Here is a 26,383-nt window from a genome sequence, read left to right on the forward strand (position 1 = left end):
GCATTATAATACATGTGAACAAAACCAAGACACACAACATTTGTTTTAAATTATTTTATATAAAAATCTGTTTCCCTGATATCTTTTCACAAATGTTAGTCTGAAAGCAAAATGGTCCCAATTTGAAATTAATAGCATCAAGTGAATAAGTTTCTATGTTAAAAAAAAAAAGAGTTAAATCTTATCAAAATAAGATGCTACATTTTGTAAAAAATATTTTGTATAACTCCAGGTACAGTATTATTATTTGTTTTCTGCTCTTCATTATCAGCTCTGAGTTTTGAATCACTGATTTCCAGACATACTAGCTACATTACTGAATTAGTATTGACCTAGTGAGCTAATATCTTCTGTAACCTGATTCTGGTTGTTATACTGATCACCTCTTCATGTGATGTGTTCTGTGGGGTTATGACCCCTACACCCTCTTCATGCCCCGGGCCATCAGGCAGGCGAACACTGTCATCGCCATCTTAGGTTTCACCTCCACTAGGTCCTCAGGCAGGGCGTACACCCGCGCTCCAATTTTCCTGGCCATGGAGATGGCATACCTGACAACAGGCAGGATTTAGGGGACATCTTATCTGTTGTCCTGAACATTTAATCTCTTTCATCAAGCTAGTACTCAAATGTTATCACATTGTACGTACTTGGCGTTATTGAGCTTCTCTTCCTCAGTCAGGTCCTCCACCTTGATTAGGTCATAGCGGATGGAGCCTGGCTGGATGGCATCAATCAGGTCCAGGACTGGCATACTGGTGGCTATGGACCCATCCTACAGAGGTACACACACACTGAGCTATTGCTGTGGTGGATACTTTATTTTTTACTTATTCTACTTGGAAAAGTAGAATGAAGTCTAGTACTTCAAAAAAGGTACCATGGTCAGGAAAATGTTAAACAGCAGAGTTACAGCCTACCTTGAATCCAGAGATGGTGCCTTTGCCAGCCTGTGTGAGTGTGTCGTTGACCCAGGTGACGATGGTGTCGTCATTCACCTTCTGCCCGTCACCAAGCTCCTCCAGAATGTTCAGCGTGTACCTGAGAGAAAGAGATGGATCCTTCTAAATGTGGAATTATGGAGTAGGCACTGGGCCTGCTTATGAGTTTTTCCTGATCACATGACCTGAACGGGGAAAAAATATCTAAAGCATTTTTAATAATGTTCTGTTGCATTACCTCCTCATCAGCTGCCACAGCAGGGCCTGGGTGAGTTTTCTGTTGCCCTCGTTCAGGTCCTGTCCAGCAATGCCCACCAGGGAGAACTTAGCCTCATTCTTCCCCAGCTCCACTGCATAGTTACAGTTCTCCAACTGGCACAGACAAACGCATAATAAATCAATGAATAATAATTCAATCAATTGATCAGTTTAATCACGATCGCACTGTGGGAGAACACTTATTGTTCGTAGTCTCACCTTCTTCATGTTGCTGCCCAGTTTGGAGTAAGGGGGTTTGTTTACTCTGTCCCAATCCACTGGCACATTGATCTTCTCATAGAGCTGGAAGATGACCAAAGCATCATCTATGTCCCTGTAAAACACACACACACATTACATTAGTGTGGTTTCCAAATGATTGGAAATGGTTGGAAATGGTGTATAATAAGATGGAGTGACCTGTACTGTACTTACACATAGAGGTGGTTGACACGAGGGTTGACCCCCAGGGAGTTCATCCAGTTCCTGAAGGTGCGCTCCTCTCTGGTCTCACCTGTAAGTGACAGATAACATTACACACTGGTTCAGGCCTTGTACTGTATATATGGTTTATATTATTTAATCAGGAAGAGGGGATGCTCAGGAACTAGGTTATGGTTTGGGATGGTCCCAACCCTGACCCTCGATGGAGCTCCAGTCAATGTCCTGGTTCTCTGGCTTCTTCAGGGCAGGATACTTATTGAACAGGTTGGCAATGTACGCCAAGTTCAGCTTGGGGTTGCCGCGGACTACGTCGGTTGCTGTGACGAACTGTCGGCAGCCAAGACGGTCAGCCTGCTCCAACATGCACTCTGCTCTCTTTATGTCCTCTTTCTCCTGCAGGGGGCGGTAGGGAGAGATTTAACAGCAACATCTACAGTATCTATGATGCATCACTCATTGATAATATGGTCAATTTAGCAGGCACTTTTAACCAAAAAAGAATAACAGCACTGTCTGTTGATAAGGTTGCCTAAAATGGAATTGCAATTGATTATGTTTTCTAGGGTGGGATGACCATGTACCCTTATTCCTGAAATGTCGATGGCAATCAGAGGGATTCCCTCCTCATCTCCCTTAGGGGCCACTTGGTTCAGGAGGTTGTAGTAGGCCTTGGAATCCTGTAATGCAAAACAAAAAATGTACACAATCACAAATGCACAAAAAGATCCCGGACCGACACAGTCATATGACAATCCAGTACCAACACAGTCATATGATGATTCAGGACTGACACAGTCATATGACGATCCAGGACTGACACAGTCATATGATAATCCAGGACAGACATGGTGCGTATGACCCACCTTGATGTCAGAGCTGAAGTTGTTGATCTTGGAACAGCCGGCCTCCTCCAGGTGGTAGTTGGCCCAGCGCAGCAGCAGCTCCTCTGGGGAAAGCTTCATCAGGTCCTCCAGGCTCTCCCCATCCCTCAGCAGGGCTATCAGAGCTGCACACACACATCATTGAAATAACACACTCATTAACATACATAGCTACAGAGATCAAGTGATGTACAGTACTGTAGATATATATATATACACACTCACATGTTATAAAGTTATAAAACACACCAAAACATTGAAAATACATATTCAAATAAACATTTAACACACACACCTTCGTTTCTGCTGATCTCAATGTCTGCGAACAAGCCGATCTTGATGACCTGCCAGAGCAGGCCTAGGACCAGATGCTGCCTGCCTTCCTTCAGGTCCTCTGCTCCGATGTTTACCACGTGGCAGCCGATGGCCGACGCAGAGTTAAGAGCCAGGTTCAGATTCTCCTGTTAGAGCACACAAAACAGTATAGATACCTGTGCATGGCATACAGTATATACTGTATATAATGACAAAGAAATGACTGTCAATGGGTTATACAAAGCTGCAGTCCTCTGAGTCAGCTGGTGTTGAACAGTCTGTAAAAGGTTACCTGGATGGTGAAGGGTGTGAGCTTCTTCTTGTTGATGGTTCTCTCATCGATGGTGTCCGGAACAGACTGATTGATCATCTTACTACCAGGTGAAGGAGAGATGCATAGGTTGATATCAATGGAATATTTCTGAAGGGATTGATTTATATCATCAAGGTTGCACATACTCTAAAGTAAGTCCATGAGACCAGTTAGAAAGTACCATAAAACGATCCCATCTCCGACAGCGGTGAACAGGTCGTTAGTGGTGGGGTCCATGGGGAGGACATGCTTGCAGTCTGAGTCTTTCTCCAATGCCTTATTCACCCAGTTCACAAAAGCCACCTTCTCCTCCTCTGTCAGTGGAGAAATGTGTGGGCATGGAGGGAATGCACAACATTATACATGTAGGAGTATTTGTATTTATGGAGAAATATTTGTATACATTGGCCAATCAGAGACGTATAGATGTGTAACTTCACAGACCAGGGAGTCTTGTTGTACTGATGGATTGTTCCACATATAGATATAGATGTGGTTCTGTATGTCTCATTTGAATGATAAGTGCTTCCTTTGTGATGTTGGCTACAGATGTATCTAGACAGACTGAAGTAGATATCTTGGGGGTATTCTCAGCCAGTGAAACAAGTAGGGACAGTCACCTGAGTAGGAGTGCTGTGTGCCTGAGCTGGACTGCTCTGAGGTTCCTGCTACAGCATAGATGCCCTCCTTCTTGTTGATAGCTTTCTTGAAGGTCTTAGCCACCTCTGTGCTCTTCAGTCCATGGACGACCTTAGTGAACGAGAAGAGATGAGACCATGTATCTCTGGTGTCATGTCAAGATGTCTCAAGATATGGTCTGCTCTTCTTTGACATTGACTTTCTGTAACTGCCATTGATTTTGACCTATTGACCTCTGAACTTACATTGGCAAACTCGTTGAAGGTGACTTTGCCGTCATGCAGGTCTCCTGTCTTGGTGAGATCCTGGATGATCTCTCGGACTCTGTATCCTGGCAATGGCAGGTTGGCAGCTTTGAACAGGTCATTGAGCTCATCTGTGCCAATGTGGCCGTGAGAATCGACATCTGGAATAAGAAATATAGGTCAAAGGTCACGTAGAATGTAGCCTTGTTGAATGCAAAAAAGTGAGAGAGTGAAGTGAGTCTACAATGAATTTCCCTGTCAGGCTCTCACCGATCTTAGCAAAGGCTTCTCTCAGTTCCTCCAACTCATCCTGAGAGATCTGTGCTGGAGCAGCCATCTTGTGGAATCTGAAACCAGTTACACATAACTTCACTAAACCATACGGTACTGAACATACTCAACAGGGAGGAACTAGAATAAATGTTCAAATTTCAGCATTTTGTCATTGTGATAATTTCAAAAAAAATGTGCTCTACCCAGAGGTTCTGGGCTCTGATGTCTATTTCTTTGTGAAACATCCTGCTTCTAGCGAGCTACTTCCTTCCTACTTCTGCTAAGGTGGTGAGGTCATTCATACGATTCATATCTTTATTCATGTCTTTATTTCATCTGCTTTAGGACTGAGTATACATTTCAGGCCCCAGTCTGAGTTGAGAGGGGAGTAGATGTAGCTGTACTGATAACAGACAGGATCTTAGCAAAGGCTTCTCTCAGTTCCTCCAACTCATCCTGTGAATGGCTGCCATTCACTGTGTGGTTTCAGTGAGGCCACTAAAGCTATATACCACAGATACAGCGAGAGATATAAGGTCATGTTAGAGACAGAGACCTACTTCAAACTAGGTCTGCTCTGCTTGCCTCAGAGGTGTGAAGTTTGGAGATGAGGAACAAATGTTTCTCTTTCCATTGTCACCCATCGCATCAGGACAAATCAGCTTGGCTCCTAGAGATTGCATCGATGGTTTTCTAAACATATAGTGTGGAGAAGGGTCTAGAGACCATTATTCATCTATATTCAACAATGTACCCACTGGACACAGACATCATTTCAACGTCTAGTTTTGATTTAATTTCGGTTGAGCTTCTGTGACTTCAACGTGAAATCAACAAAAATGTCATCATGTCATTGGATTTAGGTAAAACATTTTTTATTTAAATCCCTTATGTTGATGACTTTTTGCAAATCCAATAGGTTTTCCACGTTGATTCAACATCATAACATTACAATTTTTTGTTGAAATGATGTGGAAAAAAGTTGATTCAACCAGTTTTTGCCCAGTGGGTATGTAGTAGCACAGTTCTGAATGCTCAAATAAGTAAAAACAAGGAAATTCGTGTTTTGTTCCCTTTCTCACACTATAGCTATAGAGGTCAGAAGCAGAAGTGAAACTGATGTCTTTACACACCATGGCTCAACATTACCAGCTTTGTCACTTTGTAAGCATTACATTCCAATCAGCACTGAGACACTCTCTGATTATTCAATAAACCACAGTGTAATGGCACAGTGTAATGTTCACTAATCTAACTATAGGATATTACTGCCTTTTTAGGGCTGACATTTACCCAGACTTTACTTAAAAAAAATTAAAAATAATAATGAACCTTTATTTAACTAGGCAAGTCAGTTAAGAAAAAGTTCTTATTTACAATGACGGCCTACCAGGGAACAGTAATTTAACTGCCTTGCTAAGGGGCAGAACTACAGAGATTCGATCCAGCAACCTTTCAGTTACTGGCCCAATGCTCTAACCACTAGGCTACCTGCCTTTTAGATTATGAAGTAAATGTGTCTTTGCAATTTGATCATGAGGGGTGTTATCTTTCATCAAGCAAATCCAGTTCCTTGATTTGAAATCCTTAAAACCATCATCAATCATCAAGGATTACCTGTGGTCTCAGTCACTAAAATCATCAAGGATTACCTGTGGTCTCAGCCACTAAAATCATCAAGGATTACCTGTGGTCTCAGCCACTAAAATCATCAAGGATTACCTGTGGTCTCAGACACTAAAATCATCAAGGATTACCTGTGGTCTCAGCCACTAAAATCATCAAGGATTACCTGTGGTCTCAGCCACTAAAATCATCAAGGATTACCTGTGGTCTCAGACACTAAAATCATCAAGGATTACCTGTGGTCTCAGACACTAAAATCATCAAGGATTACCTGTGGTCTCAGACACTAAAATCATCAAGGATTACCTGTGGTCTCAGCCACTAAAATCATCAAGGATTACCTGTGGTCTCAGCCACTAAAATCATCAAGGGCCTTTATGGAAATCAAACTGCAATACCCACAAACATCAGTCATGGTACCGCGGATTTCACTTGCAAATCTTGGTCTCTTTTAATAAACAGACAGCTTATTCATTATGTACTAAGAAAATAATCAAATGAAAAGGTACATTTGCATGGATTAGCTAGAGGAATAGAGATTTATTGGAACAATATTATGATGTGGACATTTATCAAAGCCAATCTGTTTGTCACTCAAATGAATCTTTATACATCAATCAATTGTGCTCACTCAGTTTCTCTCATTTGTTTTGTATGAAAAAGCCCATTCCTTTAAAGCCCCCTGCAGTCTTTGTAATTTTAATTTTAAATCATTACTGTTTATTTAATGAAAATAACTCCAAAATATATCTGTTATCATCTATTTCCCTGAGCCTCCTTTGGCCCTTGAAATGCTCAGTCTGATCATGTGGATGTTAGGAAACACATTTTAAGATATTTACATGCACAGCCCTGATTGGCTGATAGGATGGTCTAGAGCTCACCACCTTACCCAGATGAACAGTCATTGGTCTATTATAATCATGATGTGGGCCAAAAGATTTGCACCACCTAAACAGGCTGAAATTTCAGGCCTTTTTGTTTTAAACTGCTCTTACACAAAAAGGGCATTATCATCTTTTGCACAATTTAAGAGTGTTATTTCGACCTCATAGTTTGTAAATATCATTAAAAAAAGGAAAATAAAGTTAACTGCACTGCCCCTTTAAGTGTAGTGTGTTATTAATTATTCAAGCACTATTGAAAGACAACATACATATTATTTATTGTTCATAATTTCTAAACGACTACAGCAGTGTTGAGTTGAAGATTACAGATGTGTATGTGCCAGAAAATTCCACATGCTTAACATGTAAGCACACGTTATTGGATGAATAGTGATGATATGATGGAAACTTTTTGAAAATGTACATGTTTAAATAAGTTACTGTTGGCTTTCACGCAGTTGCAGCAAGGCTAACCACAACCCAACTAACTTCCTGTTTAAACACTATGCAATGATTTAGACTGCTTCTGCTCTCTGCCACCATGTTCTGCTGATACTAAAACTAAAGCCATGACATGGCAATGCTTCTCCTGTGAACATCAGAATTCACTATAGGGCTATATAACAATTTTTGTAATACTGTATCAATGTATTATGTGACTGTGTAACAACAATCCTTGGATGATAAAGTAGCAAGAGGATACCTTATGATTAATATGCATATTGTTAGGCTACTGTAAATCAATGCAAACTACAGATGCTGCCCTCAGATCCAGGAAGACACCATCTATTAACACACACGACCATCTGTGAACACTTGTGGACTGTTAAAGCAACAGAAACTCAACGTCCTTATCATCATCATTCATCTTCATCCTCATCAAAATCAACATGCAGTCACAGACCATCTTCCCAGTAGATTCAATGAAATACTGGCACACACAGACACTGACACAGAGAGGCCCCAAGGTCAGGAGATTGAATTACCTTAGGGAGGTGAGTTGACTGGAAGGCTTGTCTGTGTGGTCTCTGACTCACTCTCCTTCCTTCAGTGTGTCTGCTGCTCTCACTGCTTGACAGGCAGTGCACTGTCTCTCCCTCAGAAGTCAACTGACAACGAATCTATTCAAATGTACTAGGAAGGAAGTGACATGCAACCCAGGACAACTTCACTAAGACAAATGAAAGACGTTGTGTCTTTATATGGCAATCTGCTGCCTGCGACGGAGCTATCAAGGTGGGAGCAAGTTGGGCCTGCTCTGAGGTTGCCCCAATGAAAAAAAGAAGAAAAAAAAGAAACTGCAAAATATCCCAGTAGCCTAAAACGGATTTTTTTTAGTTCCTCTACATTGCTTAAGTGAAAGATAGACAATTTATGGCATTTATGGCAGTCGTGCAAGTTGAGCATGCTCTGAGAATTTATTTGACTCATAACTACCTAAAACTGATCTTTCTGGTTCCTCCCCATTGTTTAAGTGAAAAAATGACAAATTATGGCATTTATGGCAGTCGGGCAAGTTGAGCAACTCCAGCACCTGCAAAAATGTACCTGGATGTGCATATGTTCTTTAGCTTTAGATCTTCTCCAGGTTATTAAGGTTTCGAGGCTGACGTTTGGCAACTCGCACCTTCAGCTCCCTCCACAGATTTTCTATGGGATTAAGGTCTGGAGACTGCATCTGACCGGAAGGTGCTACAGAGGGTAGTGTGTACGGCCCAGTACATCACTGGGGCCAAGCTTCCTGACATCCAGGACCTATATACTAGGCGGTGTTAGAGAAAAGCCCCAAAAATTGTCAAAAACTCCAGTCACCCAAGTCATAGACTGTTCCCAAGTCATGGACTGTTCTCTCTGCTACCGCACGGCAAGCAGTACCGGAGCGCCAAGTCTAGGACCAAAAGGCTCCTTAACAGCTTCTACCCCTAAGCCATAAGACTGCTGAGCAACTAAACTAATCAAGTGGCCACACGGACTATTTACATTGCTGCTACTCGCTGTTTATTATCTATGCATAGTCACTTTACAAATTACCTCCATTAACCTGTACCCCAGCACATTGACTCGGTACCCGTACCCCCTGTATATAGTCTTGTTATTGTTATGTACATTTCTTGTGTTGCCTATTGATTGATTACATTTTTTTACTTTAGTTTATTTAGTAAATATTTTATTAACTATTTCTTGAACTGCATTGTTGGTCAAGGGCTTGTAAGTAAACATTTCATGGTAAGGTATTCACAAATCAAATCAAATTTTATTGGTCACATACAGTGAGGGAAAAAAGTATTTGATCCCCTGCTGATTTTGTACGTTTGCCCACTTACAAAGAAATGATCAGTCTATAATTTTAATAGTAGGTTTATTTGAACAGTGAGAGACAGAATAACAACAAAAAAATCCAGAAAAACGCATGTCAAAAATTTTATACATTGATTTGCATTTTAATGAGGGAAATAAGTATTTGACCCCTCTGCAAAACATGACTTAGTACTTGGTGGCAAAACCCTTGTTGGCAATCACAGAGGTCAGATGTTTCTTGTAGTTGGCCACCAGGTTTGCACACATCTCAGGAGGGATTTTGTCCCACTCCTCTTTGCAGATCTTCTCAAGGTTATTAAGGTTTCGAGGCTGACGTTTGGCAACTCGCACTTTCAGCTCCCTTCACAGATTTTCTATGGGATTAAGGTCTGGAGACTGGCTAGGCCACTCCAGGACCTTAATGTGCTTCTTCTTGAGCCACTCCTTTGTTGCCTTGGCCGTGTGTTTTGGGTCATTGTCATGTTGGAATACCCATCCACGACCCATTTTCAATGCCCTGGCTGAGGGAAGGAGGTTCTCACCCAAGATTTGACGGTACATGGCCCCGTCCTTTGATGCGGTGAAGTTATCCTGTCCCCTTAGCAGAAAAACACCCCCAAAGCATAATGTTTCCACCTCCATGTTTGACGGTGGAGATGGTGTTCTTGGGGTCATAGGCGACATTCCTCCTCCTCCAAACACGGCGAGTTGAGTTGATGTCAAAGAGCTCCATTTTGGCCTCATCTGACCACAACACTTTAACCAGTTGTCCTCTGAGTCATTCAGATGTTCATTGGCAAACTTCAGACGGGCATGTATATGTATTCTTGAGCAGGGGGACCTTGCGGGCGCTGCAGGATTTCAGTCCTTCACGGTGTAGTGTGTTACCAATTGTTTTCTTGGTGACTATGGTCCCAGCTGCCTTGAGATCATTGACAAGATCCTCCCGTGAAGTTCTGGGCTGATTCCTCACCGTTCTCATGATCATTGCAACTCCACGAGGTGAGATCTAGCATGGAGCCCCAAGCCGAGGGATATTGACAGTTCTTTTGTGTTTCTTCCATTTGCGAATAATCGCACCAAATGTTGTCACCTTCTCACCAAGCTGCTTGGCGATGGTCTTGTAGCCCATTCCAGTCTTGTGTAGGTCTACAATCTTGTCCCTGACATCCTTGGAGAGCTCTTTGGTCTTGGCCATGGTGGAGAGTTTGGAATCTGATTGATTGATTGCTTCGGTGGACAGGTGTCTTTTTTACAGGTAGCAAGCTGTGGTTAGGAGCACTCCCTTTAAGAGTGTGCTCCTAATCTCAGCACGTTACCTGCATAAAAGACACCTGGGAGCCAGAAATCTTTCTGTATGAGAGGGGGTCAAATACTTATTTCCCTCATTAAAATGCAAATCAATTTATAACATTTCCGACATGCGTTTTTCTGGAGATTTTTTTTGTTATTCTGTCTGTCACTGTTCAAATGAACCTACCATTAAAATGATAGATTGATCCTTTCTTTGTCAGTGGGCAAACTTACAAAATCAGCAGGGGATCAAATACTTTTTTCCCCCACTGTATATGGATGAGCAATGACCAATCGGCATAGGCAAAATGCAATAGATTGTATAAAATACAGTATATACATATGGGATGAGTAATGCAAGATATGTAAACATTATTAAAGTGACGTTATTAAAGTAACTAGTGATCCATTTATTAAAGTAGCCAATGATTTCAAGTCCGTGTGTAGGAAACAGCCTCTCTGTGTTAGTGATGGCTGTTTAACAGTCTGATGGCCTTGAGATAGAAGCTATTTTTCAGTCTCTCGGTCCCAGCTTTGATGCCTCTGTACTGACCTCGCTTTCTGGATGGTAACAGGGTAAACAGGCAGTGGCTCGGGTGGTTGTTGTCCTTGATGCTCTTTTTGGCCTTCCTGTGACATTGGGTGCTGTAGGTGTGCTGTAGGGCAGGTAGTTTGCCCCCGGTGATGAGTTGTGCAGACTGCAAAACTCTTTGGAGAGCCCTGCGGTTGCGGGCGGTGCAGTTGCCGTACCAGGCGGTGATATAGCCCGACAGGATGCTCTCAATTGTGCATCTGTAAAAGTTTGTGAGGGTTTTAGGTGACAAGTCACATTTCTTCAGACTCCTGAGGTTGAAGAGGCACTGCTGCACCTTCTTCACCACACTGTCTGTGTGGGTGGACCATTTCAGTTTGTCTGTGATGTGTACGCCAAGGAACTTAAAACTTTCCACCTTCTCCATTGCTGTCCCGTCGAATGTGGATAGGGGGGTTCTCCCTCTGCTGTTTCCTGAAGTCCATGATCATCCCCTTTGTTTTGTTGACATTGAGTGAGAGGTTGTCTTCCTAACACCACACACCGAGTGCCCTCACCCCTCCTCCCTATAGGCTGTCTTGTCGTTGTTGGTGATCAAGCCTCCTACTGTTGTGTCATCTGCGAACTTGGTGATTGAGTTGGAGACGTGCATGGCCACGCAGTCATGGGTGAACAGGGAGTACAGGAGGGGGTTGAGCATGCACCATTGTGGGGTCCCAGTATTGAGGATCAGCGAAGTGGAGATGTTGTTTCCTACCTTCACCATCTGGGGGCGGCCTGTCAGGAAGTCCAGGACCCAGCTGCACAGGGTGGGGTTGAGACCCAGGGCCTCAAGCTTAATGATGAGCTTGGAGGGTACTATGGTGTTGAATGCTGAGCTGTAGTCAATGAACAGCATTCTTACATATGTATTCCTCTTGTCCAGATGGGATAGGGCAGTGTGCAGTGTGATGTCGATTGCATTGTCTGTGGACCTATTGAGGTGGTATGCAAATTACAGTGGGTCTAGGGTGACAGGTAAGATGGAGGTGATATGATCCTTGACTAGTCTCTCAAAGCACTTCATGATGACAGAAGTGACTGCTATGGGGCGTCTTGGGAACAGGAACAATGGTGGCCATCTTGAAGCATGTGGGGAAAGCAGAATGGGATAGGGAGAGATTGAATATGTCCGTAAACACACCGGCCAGCTGGTCTGTGCATGCTCTGAGGACGAGGCTAGGGATGCCGTCTGGGCTGCAGCCTTGCGAGGGTTAACACATTTAAATGTCTTACTCACGTCGGCCACGGAGAAGGAGAGCCCACAGTCCTTGGTAGCGGGCCGCGTCGGTGGCACTGTATTATCCTCAAAGCGGGCAAAGAAGGTGTTTAGTTTGTCTGGAAGCAAGATGTCTGTGTCCGTGACGTGGCTGGTTTCTTTTTGTAGTCCGTGATTGTCTGTAAACCCTGCCACATTCGTCCACACATCTGTTGTATTCGGTGCATGTGACAAATAAAAATGGATTTGATTTGATTTAGCTATTTGCGCCTTACGGATTTGGGTTGTTGTGGATGACTGTTCACAAATCTAAATGTGTATTTGAATCCAATAATGGTTGAATTCAAGAAGTTTAAGCTACCTATCAATCATAGTTTTTGAAACTAGTGGACAGCCAGTGAAATATTCGCTCTTGCAACAAATGCATAGTGCGGATCTCAGCCTATGGAATAAAAGTGGGGCTTTTATTGGTTACATTTCTCCAGGCCCATCCCTCAGCCTTTTACTAAAACAGGCGGGGCGACCGTTTTGTTATTGTTTCATCTGTAGATTCGCCATTTAAACAGCTGCCCGCAAGATATCAAAGTATCACCAATAAAAAGGTCAAAAATAGGCCTTTAGCAAATGCAGCATATGGCATACATTTTTCACATGTAAATAGTACTTTTCAGTAGTGCTCAAAGCATGCCATACCATGGGCACAGCATTTATTTTTCAACTCGAATCAATGAGCCCAATCAGTCCTCCATGACAACAAATCATAAACAACAGAGTAGGGCTGGATAATAAGTCCTTAGTTTTCTGGTTATGCTCAGGTAAAACAATTTGGCTAATCTATACTTCCATATTTCCAAGTCCTATTCTTGAAGATCAAGGGGTATAATATTTATTGAAATGACTGGAATTCTGAAAGACTTTGGTTTTTAATGTAAAATTACAATTTAATCGTATTATTATATGTAGTAAAAAGCGATGGGTTAGAAGAAGCCTACATAACCATAAAGTAAAATGTAACATCCATATATGGCCAGCTATGTAAACTTTAACTTGATTTATCCTGCAATAGATGTCGTTCAATTGGTAACATACATTTTTGTCTTCTTCTAATGCTTAAGGGGAAAGTAATCTAAAAGAAACTGAATGTAATCAGATTACATTACTGAGTTTGGCTAATCTACGTTACTGATTACAATTTTGGACAGGTAAGTAGTAACTGTAACGGATTACATTTAGAAAGTAACCTACCCAACCCTGCATACTCTAGTGTAGTAGACAATCAAGCATACATAGATATCCTATTAAATTACTATTTTCATTCTTAACTGAATTATATGCATGCACCCAATTTGACTCAGACTCTTGATTTGTTTGACGGTTGTTATGGCGGTTGCCAAGGGCTCTGCTGAATCGGGAGGTCGACTCTCCACCACTTACATAGAGGCCAGGGAAATCTCAGCGGTAAGTTTGCCTCCAAAAAGGGACAATATGATGGAGCTAAGCTAGCTAGCTAACTAAATGTGAAATTAAGAATGTAATGTTTATATTGAACGTGTTTCAAATGTCATTATTTGGTAGATTCATGGCTACTGGTTGCTATTATTATATGACTGGTTGTTTGTGGTTGGTTAGCTTAGCTCTCTGCTTTCTTAATGTTGTCAACAACTAGGCTTGCCAGTTTTGCTCCCTCTGATTAGCCTGCACCCTCCTCATGAAGATCGGTGTCATTGTCAGACATTTATGCAACTGTAAATGTATACAGTAAACTTAGCTACTGTACTTTTTGCCAGGAAATAGAAGCTTTCACCGTGGAGTCGCTATGCCATCAGAACGTGCAAGGCTTCTTCGGAGGCCTTTGCCCCCTAAAAAGATTCCCCCCATTGTGAAATCACTTCCTTCGCCTATACTTTCAGGTAGGTTACAGGGATTGTAATACAGGGGTTGAATACAGGGATTGCCCTATTTCCTGGGACAAGTGAATTGAGCAGTTCCGCAAATTCAACAGGCTCAGAGGTTGCCCCATTGGACGATACAAAAAAGTGAAACTGAAAAGTCATTCCAGCAGCTTAAAACTGATCTTTCTGCCCAGTTGATAATTCCAGGGAGAGGGAACGTTTTTGTAATGTTACCCCCAATGTTCCCCTAATGTTTGAGTGTCCAGTTTTCTGTTAGTTAGGGGAACAGCATTCTATCTATATTAGCAATGTTTTTGTGTTAAAGTTAGGAGAATGTTCCTTTAATGTCAAGCAGAACTTATCTAGAACGTGGTTGCAATGTTCTCAGAATATACACTGAACAAAAATCTAAAAGCAACATGCAACAATTTCAGATTTTACTGAGTTAGAGTTCATATACATCAATTTAAATAAATTCATTAGCCCCTAATCTATGGATTTCATATGCTTGGGAATACGGATATGTAAGTGTTGGTCACAGATACTTTGAATCAGAAAACCAGTCAGTATCTGGTGTGACCACCATTTTCCTAATGCAGCGCAACACATCTCCTTTGCATAGAGTTGATCAGGCTGTTGATTGTGGCCTGTGGAATGTTGTCCCACTTCTCTTCAATGGCTGTGCGAAATTGTTGAATATTGGCGGAACTGGAACACGCTGTCATACACGTCGATCCAGAGCATCACAAACATGCTCAATGGGTGACATATCTGGTGAGTATGCAGGCCATGGAAGAACTGGGACATTTTCAGCTTCCAGGAATTTTGTATAGTTCCTTGCGACATGGAGCTGTGCATTATCATGCTGAAACATGAGGTAATGGTATCTCTGTGCATTGAAATTGCCATCAATAAAATGCAATTGTGTTCATTGTCCGTAGCTTATGCCTGCCCATACCATAACGCACTCTGTTCACGACGTTGACATCAGAAAACCACTCGCCCACACAACTGCCCAGTACAGTTGAAACCGGGATTAATCCATGAAGAGCACACTTCTCCAGCGTGCCAGAGGTCATCGAAGGTGAGCATTTGCCCACTGAAGTCGGTTACGACGCCAAACTGCAGTCAGGTCAAGACCCTGGTGAGGATGACAAGCATGCAGATGAGCTTCCCTGAGACGGTTTCTGACAGTTTGTGCAGACATTCTTCGGTTGTGCAAATCCACAGTTTCATCAGCTGTCCAGGTTGCTGGTCTCAGATGATCCTGCAGGTGAAGAAGCCGGATGTAGAGGTTCTGGGTTGGCGTGGTTACACGTGGTCTGTGGTTGAGGCCTGTTGGATGTATTGCCAAATTCTCTAAAACGACATTGGAGGCAGTTTACCAGAGAAATAAACATTAAATTCTCTGGTAACAGCTCTAGTGGACATTCCTGCAGTCACCTCACATTTTAGAGTGGCCTTTTATTGTCCCCAGCACAAGATGCATCTGTGTAATAATCATGCTGTTTAATCAGCTTCTTGGTATACCACACCTGTCAGGTTGATGGATTATCTTGGCAAAGGAGAAAATTCTCACGAACAGGGATGTAAACTAATTTGTGCACAACATTTAAGAGAAATTAGCTTTTTGTGCATGTGGGACATTTCTGGGATCTTTTATTTCAGCCCATGAAACATGGGACCAACACTTTACATGTTGCGATTATATTCTTGTTCAGTGTACATTAATGTTCTTGATGCGTTTTATGGAACGTTGCAAGAACATTCATGTGCCCAGTTTTTTTCAGGGTAGGAGAATATTCCATCAACGTCCCACCAAACATACACAGGACATGGTTGCCATGTTCTCAGAATATACAATATTCATTTTCTAGACACGTTTTATGAGAATATTGCAAGAACATTCCGAAAGACAGACAATTTAAGGCAGTCGGGCAAATTGAGCCTCCTCTGAGAACAACCAGAATACAAAGAATTACGGTACTGATCTTTCTTATTTCTCCCCTATGTGTAGGTGAAAGGCAGGCAATATATGACACTTATGCATGTAAAAAGCGAATTAACATTTTCGGGCAAGTGATAATAATCTTCGGGCAACCAAAAAATATTCCTGATTTGGTGGGCAAGTGCTTGTCAATCCCTGGGTTACATTACCTTCATTTAGCATGTCTCATTGCACTTGATAACTATAGAAATGATATAGACAATTAGCAGGAAGCATGCCATTCTTATCCTCCTTCATCTATGTTTTGTGCTCAGCGATTAGTGCTTTTTGAGGTCGGTTCGGTTTCGGGTTTGATTATTCAAAAATAATGTTTTTGATTCCGATTAATTGGGTTGAATGCTGTAACAGCACAAAATAAAACAATGAATTAAAGTCCCATGATGGTAGTGACTGCCCATTACTGCTTATCACTTATTTACCATTTGTTCACATTACTTTATTTTAATAAAATATTTCAGTTGTGTAAATCACATTTGTTTTCACTGCTGCCTATGCTTTCTGACAAAATCACTATTTTGTCGTTCTTCAAAGTAAATAAGGCATACTTTTATGTCTGCTGAATACCAACTATTAATCACTTAGGTCATGTATTTTCAGGTAGAGATACCTTGCGAACAATAACTGCTCTTTATATCCCCACACAATTGCGCATTTGTAAAAGAAACACAGACTGGACAAGCAGATGTGCAATGGATTATGGTCATTGTAGTTAATTACCATGTTTTATGAGCTAAACTATGGAGAATATTGGCCTGTTGGAAACTACAACTCCGTACAACATCACACAGGCTGGATCTGATTTATCTCTAGAGAGACTGTGCAATGTGCGCATTGAGCTCACAGAATACAAATTAATTAAATGGAATTCAAATAATTGAATCGTTGGTCAATTAGTTGTTTAAAAAACGAAAAATAACAAAAATGTTGGACAGCACTATCTACGTTTGATCCAACTGTTAAAGTGCCATGGGAAACTTGCATTTGTTTCTTCCAGGTACAATCATAGACTCATTGCCCTCAACAGAGAGAAGGGATCTGAAGGACAGTGCCACCGAGCGGAGTGAGTCAAGCTGCCACATGCTTCCTCTTTGGGACTATGACCCTGCAGCCTTTAGGGCAGCTCCCACTCCCCTGACCTCGGTCCCATCCATGCTAGTACCTAAAATAATTGAGGGCTTCCCCTGTAAACCGCCACGCACTCTCCCCAAAATCCCCCTCCTCGACCTCCTCAAGACAGACCCCAGATACATCCCTTTTCCCCCTAGCTTTAGCTTCAATGACTTTCTGCGGGACCCTAATGGCGGCTGTGGGGCTCAGTCACTAGAGGGCCTGAAGAAAGTGGCCCTCTCTCGCTGCAACTACAGGAAGCTGGTTGGGCTTTTCCTGATGGAGCTGCACAAAGGGCAACAGACTGAGGTGTCCAAGCAGCTGATGTCCACTGAGAAATTGCCAGAGGCCAAGACCAGGATCCCACAGAAGCAAATCATATGCGGTACATACTGCATATAATATGTTAAAAGATTACCTACCATTGTAGTAGGCTATAATCCAGATTGTGGTGTGTTCATTATGCACCAGTACTAGTGTATTATTTAGTGAGTATTGTGTGACAAGGATGCTTGCTTGTGTAAGTTACAGTGGTGTACTGTTTCTTCATGCGTATTGTGTGTGTTATCTGATAAGAGCTGGCAGCATTGATCCGTATGGAGGTGCAAACTCAGATGATGTGTCGGCGGAGCTGTTTGGGAGATGGGACCTGCAGGTCTGAACAGAAATCTGTGGCGATCTGGGTACCCCCAAGGGAAAGACAAGCTGTTCAGAAACAGGAAAATCTATACCTAGGCAAGAACATGTTTGCCTTCTGACTTACTATAACAAAACTAACACTATTGAGTTGTTTGTACAAAGCCAAGTTCTGTTTTTCTTGTAGCAAATAAATCAACTTTTCCTTTGAGCAGGAACGGAGGTGATCCTGAACTCTGTGACGACCAAGCACTTCCAGGGCTCTCGGCGGACCCACTCCCCGTTCAGGCACTCTGGAGAGGCCATCAACCCATCTGAGTTGGCCATACTGGACTGTCTGACGGAGGGGGGCAAGGCACTCACCCTGAAGGTGCTGTGTGTTGCTTACTGTGTGTGTGTTTGTGTGGGTGTGTGTCAAATTCTACAAGTCTCTTTGCCAATTATTTATGTATCCTTTTCTTATTGTTTTGTAATTTATTCCTTATGTATTGAAAACCTTTGTTCTCAGACTCTTGGCAGCATTATTGAGCGCGACAGAAACACAGACATCACTTATTCTGACTATCATTAAAAGTAAATGAAACAGCTGTTTCTCAAATGTAGCATAACAGGAAGTTGAAGAGAAATATGTAAGCTAGAGCTTCCCTTTTTCTCTGAACCTTGACTGAGGGATTTACTGTGTGTTTTCTCAGGCCCACTTCATTGCCCTGCTTCCTGATTTGACTCCTCTGGCCCAGAGCCTGCTCTACCTCAACCTGTCATTCAATGACTTCACTATCTTCCCAGTGGAGGTGAGATGCCTTATGAACTGAGGCAAACCATGAGCATTATCTTACCAATATATTGGGGTAATTTTAGAGCAGTGATCATCAACTAGATATTTGACTAAAACAAATAATTTCAAACCTTGCTTAAATTTGTATGTGATCACATACAGTATATCTCTCTATTATGTTTCGGAATACTTTGAAACAGATTTCACTTGGAGATCACTTGGAGCTGATTTGCTGGTGTTGTTACGGTCTTTTATGTCCAACAATAAAAAAAAAAAAATGCTCTGAAAAGTTGGGGGGACAAATAAAATCACCCGTGTGCCAAATTAGGCCCGCAGGCCGCCAGTTGGGGAACCCTGTTTTAGAGCCTATTTATCTGAAAAGGGGGTTTTGAAAGCATGTTGCAAAATGTCATTGCAATTCCATGGCAAGACAACTTCCAAATATCTCTTCCCCTCTCTCTCTTTAAACAGGTGTATGAGCTCACGCAGTTGGAGGTGCTGAAGATGAGAGACAACCCCATAGAGGAGATTCCTACCGGCATCCACAGACTCACCAGGCTCAAAACCTTTGTCATCTCCTTCTGCAAGATCACCTCCCTGCCGTCAGAGTAAGCCACAAGGGGGCGCTACATGGTTGGGAACTTGTTATACACAGTGTTATAAACCTACCCTGCTGTTAGAAGTCTCTGTCGGTCTCCCAGATCTGAGTCCTGTGCTGTTGGTCCTACCTACAGGCTGTACCAGCTGCCCACCCTGCAGTTTCTAGACGTATCCTACAACCTCCTCTCATCCCTAACAAATGACATCAGAAAACTCAGGTACAGTCTAGAGTAGGTAGTAAGCCTGCAAAGACCATGACCATCACCACCTTTGTATAATACCCACCTTGTGTTATTATTTAAATGTAACAGAACACCTCTGTGTGCAGGACTCTGGAGTACCTGAATGTGGAGGGGAACCAGCTGCCTGGCCTGCCCTGTGGGGCCCTGCGCCTCTCCCTCAACCAGCTCAGGATCTCCAACAACTACATGCACCCCTACTTTTGGAAGAGCTGCAGCTGGAACTCTCCCCAGGATCTGCAACACTCAGCCACTATGACCCTCTCTCTCACAGACACCTGTCTGCGCTACGCCAGCCTTCCCCCTGAGGCACAGATGGCCCTTAGCAGGTAGCCTATTTACACGACCCTGATCAGATTCAACTAAATAAATACACAGTATAAAGGATGAACTCCATGTTGTTGGTTTTTTTAAGGTAAAAGAGTTGACTGTTTCATTGATAGTGTGTGTGTTTTTTTTTGTTTCCCCAGGGTGGGTGTGTGTGACTGCTGTAGGGGTCCTATGTACGGACCTGGACTCAAGGTGATCCGGCCCTGCTACAATATCTTCGGACTACACAGGGTGCCCTTCATCTTCTATGCCTGCACCCCAGCATGCCACTGGAACTTCAAGAACCAGACCAAGAGTCTCTCCAGTCTTCTGTATGGAGAAGACACAACTCACAATAGTGAACAACTAACATGACTATGAAGGAACCAATACTGAGGCTACTGTATCTTGGCCTTAGTAGCCAAAGACCTCTGAATATCTATCTCATCAGCTCTACTAATCTTGTGCCAAATTGTAACCTTACCATAATGTTTACTGATGTCACTGTCTTTATATAGCCTTGAGTAGTTGTCTGCAAAACATTTATTTTGCACAGCAAGCGCATGTGAAAACTCCCATAATTATGGCACTTTTAATGTCTTTAAATTTTCCATTGACCTCCAATTAAAATAAAGTATTTCTGAATGCTAGTTGTGTTCAACTATTTCAGCCATCAAGTAGTGTGTATCGCTTTAAGTCTGACTTATTTAAACAAACGAAATATGGACCAATCACAGACATGCACCTCAACAGATAGCTTGACAAATTGTTTTTTGAATGACTGAAGGAGTGAGACGAGTTTTGTAACTCTTTTTTATACGTAGTGTAATGGCATTTTTAAAATACTTTTTTTTACCCCCATCCAGGTTGTGGCGGCAATACAACATTAGTTGTGGTACGCTATAAAACCTTAGAAGAAAAAGAGAAGAAGATGTATGGTTGAGAGCGATGAGGCCAAAGTAATGACAAATAAGTCTGGCTGCACAACTGATTGGCAAACACTGCAAATTGATAAATCATGTGACTAAACTGAATAAAAAGGAGAAACTACACTATGAAATAAATGACAAAGAATGATAGTAAAAGGTTTTGGAGCACCTTCAATGAAATTTTGGGCAAAAAGGCAAACTCTGCTCCATCATTCATTGAATCAGACGGCTCATTCATCACAAAACCCACTGGTATTGCCAACTACTTTAATGATTTTTTTCATTGGCAAGATTAGCAAATTTAGGCATGACATACCAGCAACAAACGCTGATGACCCATCAAAGTCTATCTGACCAAATTATGAGTATTGTAATTTTGAATTCCGTAAAGTGAGTGTGGAAGAGGTGAAAAAATTATTCTTGTCTATCAACAATGACAAGCCACCAGGGTCTGACAACTTGGATGGAAAATTACTGCGGATCATATTGCCACTCCTATTTACCATATCTTCAATTTAAGCCTACTAGAAAGTGTGAGTCCTCAGGCCTGGAGGGAAGCAAAAGTACCTAAGAATAGTAAAGCTCCCTTTACTGGCTCAAATGGCCAACCTGTTACCAACCCCTAGAAAACTTTTGGAAAAAAATTGCGTTTGACCAGATACAATGCTATTTTATAGTAAACAAATTGACAACACACTTTCAACACGCTTATAGGGAAGGACATTCAACAAGCACAACACTTACACAAATGACTGATGATTGGCTGAGAGAAATTGATAATAAAAAGATTGTGGGGGCTGTCTTTTTAGACTTCAGTGCAGCTTTTGACATTATCGATCATAGTCTGCCGCTGGAAAAACGTATGTGCTATGGCATTACACCCCACTGCAATATTTTGGATAAAGAGTTACTTGTCTAACAGAACACAGAGGGTGTTCTTTAATGGAAGCCTATCCTACATAATCCAGGTAGAATCAGGAATTCCCCAGGGCAGCTGTCTAGGCCCCTTACTTTTTAAAATCTTTACTAACAACATGCCACTGACTTTGAGTAAAGCCAGTGTGTCTATGTATGCGGATGACTCAACACTATACACCTCAGCTACTACAGCAACTGAAATGACTGCAACACTCAACAAAGAGCTGCAGTTAGTTTCAGAATGGGTGGCAAGGAATAAGTTAGTCATACATTTCAAAAACTAAAAGCATTCACTAAACCTCAACTAAATCTTGTAATGAATAATGTGGAAATTGAGCACATTGAGGTGACTAAACTGCTTGGAGTAACCCTGAATTGTAAATTGTCATGGTCAAAACATATTGATACAACAGTAGCTAAGATAGGGAGGTCTGTCCATAATAAAGCACTTCTCTGCCTTCTTAACAGCAAGGCAGGTCCTACAGGCCCTAGTTTTGTCGCACCTGGACTACTGTTCAATCGTGTGGTCAGGTACCACAAAGAGAGACTTAGGAAAATTGCAATTGGCTCAGAACAGGGGAGCAAGAGAGCTAACATTAATAATAATCATGTAAATCTCTTCTGGTTGAAAGTGGAGGAGAGATTGACTTCATCACTACTTGTATTTGTGAGAGGTATTGACATGTTGAATGCACCGAGCTGTCTGTTTGAACTACTGGCACACAGCTCAGACACCCATGCATACCCCACAAGACATGCCACCAGAGGTCTCTTCACAGTCCCCAAGTCCAGAACAGACTATGGGAGGCGCACAGTGCTACATAGAGCCACGACTACATGGAACTCTATTCCACATCAAGTAACTCATGCAAGCAGTAAAATTTGATTTAATAAAACAGATAACAATGCACCTTATGGAACAGCGGGGACTGTGAAGCAACACAAACATAGGCACAGACACATGCATACAAACACACGATAACCTCCGCACTATACACACACGTACACATGGATTTTGTAGATATTTTGTAGATATGTGGTAATAGAGTAGTGGCCTGAGGGCACACACTTAATGTGTTATGAAATCGGTTGTGACTGTATTGTAATGTTTTTAAAATTGTATAACTGTCTTAATTTTGCTGGACCCCAGGAATCCATGACAAATACAAATATAAAAAGCTAGTGAATTCACACTCCAGAACAGTTGGCAGACACAGCCCACACAGTAGGTGGAGGCACGCACCGCTAACTTAGAGTATGTTTGCAGACCGCCATAATACCATAGAAGAAGAGAAGGAGCAGACAGCTACAGGAAGAGGCGAACATCTTTGGTCTATCACTAACGTTATTTACCACAGCGGCAAAGTCAAAATTGGCTATATCGTATAAATTCTTGAAAATTAACATTTGCTTTTTGGTCTTACTTTAAGGTTAGCAGTGTGGTTTCGGTTGGTGTTCGGTTTCAAATCACATTTTAAGAAGATTAATTGTAGAAAAAGTGTAGAAGTTTATGACGGTGGCTGAAACTACATATTTTTGAGAAAGCTTTACAAGCACTTCCGGTGTCAAAGTTTGTGTTGTGTTGTCAAGATGGCTGGCCATGATCATCATCATGACTATCTGTCTCTGTGCTTATGTGACTTAATCAGGTAATAATCAATGAATAAATTATGCTGCTTTGTTTCTGATACCTGTCTAACGTTACAGTTCTCGCCAACAGAAACTGGATATGAATAAAGAATGAAGTGACCGTCATAGCTATCTAACGTTAGTTAGTAGCCATATCTATGAAGAGAAGACATTTTACAATCGGAGTAATTTGTATAGACAAACCATTGTCAAAAACGAGTTACATTCCTAGTTGGCTAGCTACTCAGAACCAGTCAGCCAGCCACCATGGTGTTATAGTTAGTAGTATAACCTTAATTATTTTTGTCTTGAAAACAGATTACTATGGTCCATGGTGCTGCCATGCGTGTATCTGAGCTTGGTGCTGGCGCTGCTCCTGTTTCTACTCGTCATGGGTGTCCGAATATGGCTGCAGAAGAGTCGGAAAGCCCGCCTGGCTCAGAACAGCTCCCCAACTGTGGCCTTCTTCCACCCCTACTGCAATGCAGGAGGGGGTGGGGAGCGGGTGCTCTGGTGTGCCCTCAGAGCGCTTCAGAATAGGTAGGTTTACGCAGTCTGAGCCTATAGTTAGATTTTAATGCATTCGTGGAGTGCTCATGAGCTTAATAACCTCTCTTCTGTGTCTTCCCTCCCGTAGATACCCAAATGTTTTATTCGTTGTGTATAGCGGTGACCAAGGGGTGACAGGGGAGCAGATCCTCGAGGGCGCCCAACAACGCTTCAACATCAGGCTGCCTCATCCAGTGACTTTCATATTCCTGAAGAACCGTCTCCTGGTGGAGGCTAGCTCCTACCCCCACTTCACCCTGCTGGGGCAGAGCATGGGCTCAATGTTCCTGGGCTGGGAGGCCCTCACTGCCTTCGTACCAGACCTCTATATGGACTCCATGGGCTATGCCTTCACTCTGCCCATCTTCCGCTACCTGGGAGGATGCAGGGTGGGCAGCTATGTGCACTACCCCACCGTCAGTACTGACATGCTGTCTGTGGTGAGAGAGAGAAACCCAAGGTCGGAACTGTTTATTTTAATTGCATAAAGCATGTTGATATGGTTACTTATTGTGACACAGAAAATGTATTTTTTTTATAGTTTGGTTTATGTTTTTGTTATCAAACTTGTGATTTGCCTCTGCAGTATTTGTGATGATACACTCCCTCCTATAATCCCAACAGGTTCAACAATGCAGACTACATCTCTGCTAACCCTCTTCTTAGTATGGCCAAGGTGATGTACTACTGTGCCTTCGCTCTGATCTACGGCCTAGCTGGCTCCTGCAGCGACGTCGTCATGGTCAACTCTACCTGGACACTGGGCCACATCCTAGCCCTGTGGCGCGCACCCAGCCGCACCGGCGTGGTCTACCCTCCCTGCGACGTCCGCTCCTTCCTCAACATCCCATTGGAGGATGAGGTGGAAGGGGAGGGGCTCGATGACAGGAAGTGCCATTCGATAGTGTCCGTGGGGCAGTTCCGACCAGAGAAAGACCACCGGCTGCAGATTAGGGCCTTCCGGAAGCTTCTGGACAGGAAAGGGGTAGGTCCAGGAGGGCGGGATTCTCTGAGGCTGGTGTTGATTGGTGGCTGCCGTAACCAGGAGGATGATGATAGAGTGCTGATGCTGAGGGGGTTGTGCCAGGAGCTGGGTGTGACAGAAAGGGTTGAGTTTAAACTTAACGTTCCCTTTGACGAGTTAAAGAGGGAGCTGGTGGATGCCACCATTGGTCTGCACACCATGTGGAATGAGCATTTTGGCATAGGTATTAATTTTTATCTATACCATCTTATTATCTTCTGTTTTTAAGAGAAGTGTTGTACATTCCAAACTTATTCATCTGATCCCAGGTCCTACTCTCTGCATCCTCTCTCTCCTGTCTCAGGTGTGGTAGAATGTATGGCTGCAGGGACAGTCATCCTGGCTCACAAGTCCGGCGGCCCCAAGCTGGACATTGTGGTTCCCTATGAGGGCGGGCAGACTGGCTTCCTGGCCGACAGCGAGGACAGCTATGCTACAGCCATGGAGACCATCCTGGCACTGTCGCCGTCGGCACGGCTGGAGATCCGGCGCAATGCTCGACGGTCTGTAGACCGTTTCTCCGACCAGGAGTTTGACACCAGCTTCCTGTCTTCCATGGAATCTCTGATGGGAAAGCTGGAGTGATGAGGTAAAACCAATCACTCCCCCCTCACAGACTGAAACCCTTCCTCTCTGCTGCACTCACAGGCCTGATTGGCTGGGAAACTGATGGTCTATCAGAGCTTTGCTGGCTTTATTCATAGAAATAAGTAAGGATGCTTGTTTAACCTGCACTGTCTTGCTAGAGTTCCAGTGAAGTGACTTGCTGGAAATTCTATTGATGTTTACACTCAAAAAGCACTTGGTCCTTATATCTAGTCCAATACGGCAGATGGATCAAACATTGTGCTTTTTTTTTTCTCACTGATTTTTTTCTTGCTCTGTATAGGACTATGGCTCAGAATTGTAGATATTATACAAACAATGCTTTATTTTGGAAAATGGAAATGTATTGTTAATTTGTCTGAATCTTAAACGTAAACTTGTTGTACTTTGTATATAATTTTTTATTTACTCTTTAAAGTTCCTCCAAGCAACAACGATACCGAAACATTTTCAATGCCCAAATAATTGACATCTTGTCAATGCTTGCTTATGTTATACTTTAACCTGTAGCAAGAATAGGTAGCCCTTGGTCAAAACTTTAACCTGCAGTTTAGAAAAATGCAAGATGCGTCTAAGCCAAGGAAAAAAAAATAAAATGCAAGTCAGTTGATAAATTATAAGGATAGGGCTTTTGTCTTTCATAGAAAAGCATCCATTTCCTAGGTCAAGGTCTTGTCATGGTCTCACAATAAAGAATAATATGAACACTAATTTTCCTGCTTTTGCTTATTATTGTCCTCAGTCTTTGTTGACTGATGACACAATCTCTGTTTTGTAAAGGTTACGTAGCTGACATCAGGCAGACCTTTGTGAAACAAGAACCTTGTATCAGTGTGGGTATCAGCCGAGCGTCAAACTCGCGTGTCGTCGTCATCCGACCTGGGCTCCAGGCGTTCCTTGTCCACTTCCACATCTGATTTACCATCCTCCTCCCTCTCTTTCTTCTGCCCCTCTGCTCC

The 26,383-nt window shown here is 42.6% G+C and overlaps 3 protein-coding genes across 5 annotated transcripts; 2 read left to right on the top strand and 1 right to left on the bottom strand.

Annotated features, from left to right (window-relative positions):
• Window positions 1-39: 39 nt before the first annotated feature.
• On the bottom strand, window positions 40-8,176 carry LOC106586483 (plastin-2). Its single transcript, XM_014173846.1, has 16 exons — window positions 7,809-8,176; window positions 4,307-4,383; window positions 4,037-4,197; window positions 3,773-3,902; window positions 3,334-3,466; window positions 3,132-3,213; window positions 2,820-2,985; window positions 2,507-2,649; window positions 2,225-2,320; window positions 1,841-2,036; window positions 1,635-1,713; window positions 1,419-1,533; window positions 1,180-1,313; window positions 921-1,041; window positions 651-775; window positions 40-551 (listed from the first exon to the last, which is right to left on the bottom strand). Exons 2-16 carry the CDS (start codon window positions 4,371-4,373, stop codon window positions 419-421), a joined length of 1,881 nt encoding a protein of 626 aa, XP_014029321.1. The 5' UTR covers window positions 4,374-4,383; window positions 7,809-8,176; the 3' UTR covers window positions 40-418.
• Window positions 8,177-13,567: 5,391 nt separating this feature from the next.
• On the top strand, window positions 13,568-20,419 carry lrrc63 (leucine rich repeat containing 63). 3 transcript variants are annotated; one of them, XM_014173855.3, is made up of 10 exons: window positions 13,568-13,661; window positions 13,998-14,113; window positions 17,098-17,595; window positions 17,787-17,945; window positions 18,062-18,216; window positions 18,539-18,637; window positions 19,093-19,229; window positions 19,356-19,439; window positions 19,550-19,789; window positions 19,931-20,419. In XM_014173855.3, the coding sequence occupies exons 2-10, from the start codon at window positions 14,020-14,022 to the stop codon at window positions 20,142-20,144; spliced, it is 1,680 nt and encodes a 559-aa protein (XP_014029330.1). In that variant the 5' UTR covers window positions 13,568-13,661; window positions 13,998-14,019; the 3' UTR covers window positions 20,145-20,419. The 3 variants fall into 3 exon arrangements, with proteins under 3 accessions (XP_014029330.1, XP_014029329.1, XP_014029331.1); XM_014173854.2 differs by having other exon boundaries at window positions 13,570-13,661; window positions 13,991-14,113; XM_014173856.3 differs by lacking the exon at window positions 13,998-14,113 and having other exon boundaries at window positions 13,570-13,661.
• Window positions 20,420-22,933: 2,514 nt separating this feature from the next.
• LOC106586488 (GDP-Man:Man(3)GlcNAc(2)-PP-Dol alpha-1,2-mannosyltransferase) lies at window positions 22,934-26,135 on the top strand. The gene is made up of 5 exons (XM_014173857.3): window positions 22,934-23,265; window positions 23,564-23,785; window positions 23,883-24,254; window positions 24,419-25,002; window positions 25,123-26,135. Exons 1-5 carry the CDS (start codon window positions 23,207-23,209, stop codon window positions 25,401-25,403), a joined length of 1,518 nt encoding a protein of 505 aa, XP_014029332.1. The 5' UTR covers window positions 22,934-23,206; the 3' UTR covers window positions 25,404-26,135.
• Window positions 26,136-26,383: the final 248 nt, after the last annotated feature.

This window comes from Salmo salar, chromosome 25 (assembly GCF_965601325.2).
Source record: "Salmo salar chromosome 25, fSalSal1, whole genome shotgun sequence".
NCBI classification, from domain to species: domain Eukaryota; kingdom Metazoa; phylum Chordata; class Actinopteri; order Salmoniformes; family Salmonidae; genus Salmo; species Salmo salar.

What these genes read in the sequence shown, in the direction of transcription:
- lrrc63 (XM_014173855.3), top strand. Translation starts at nt 14,020, where the DNA reads ATGCCATCAGAACGTGCAAGGCTTCTTCGGAGGCCTTTGCCCCCTAAA. An exon ending in TCCTTCGCCTATACTTTCAG is followed by an intron (nt 14,114 to 17,097) that starts GTAGGTTACAGG and finishes TGTTTCTTCCAG; the next exon opens with GTACAATCATAGACTCATTG. An exon ending in ACAGAAGCAAATCATATGCG is followed by an intron (nt 17,596 to 17,786) that starts GTACATACTGCA and finishes TTATCTGATAAG; the next exon opens with AGCTGGCAGCATTGATCCGT.
- LOC106586488 (XM_014173857.3), top strand. Translation starts at nt 23,207, where the DNA reads ATGGCTGGCCATGATCATCATCATGACTATCTGTCTCTGTGCTTATGT. An exon ending in CTCAGAGCGCTTCAGAATAG is followed by an intron (nt 23,786 to 23,882) that starts GTAGGTTTACGC and finishes TCCCTCCCGTAG; the next exon opens with ATACCCAAATGTTTTATTCG. An exon ending in GAATGAGCATTTTGGCATAG is followed by an intron (nt 25,003 to 25,122) that starts GTATTAATTTTT and finishes CTCCTGTCTCAG; the next exon opens with GTGTGGTAGAATGTATGGCT.
- LOC106586483 (XM_014173846.1), bottom strand. Translation starts at nt 4,373, where the DNA reads ATGGCTGCTCCAGCACAGATCTCTCAGGATGAGTTGGAGGAACTGAGA. An exon ending in TGAGATCAGCAGAAACGAAG is followed by an intron (nt 2,650 to 2,819) that starts GTGTGTGTGTTA and finishes GTGTGTGTGCAG; the next exon opens with CTCTGATAGCCCTGCTGAGG. An exon ending in TGGGCAGCAACATGAAGAAG is followed by an intron (nt 1,314 to 1,418) that starts GTGAGACTACGA and finishes TGTCTGTGCCAG; the next exon opens with TTGGAGAACTGTAACTATGC.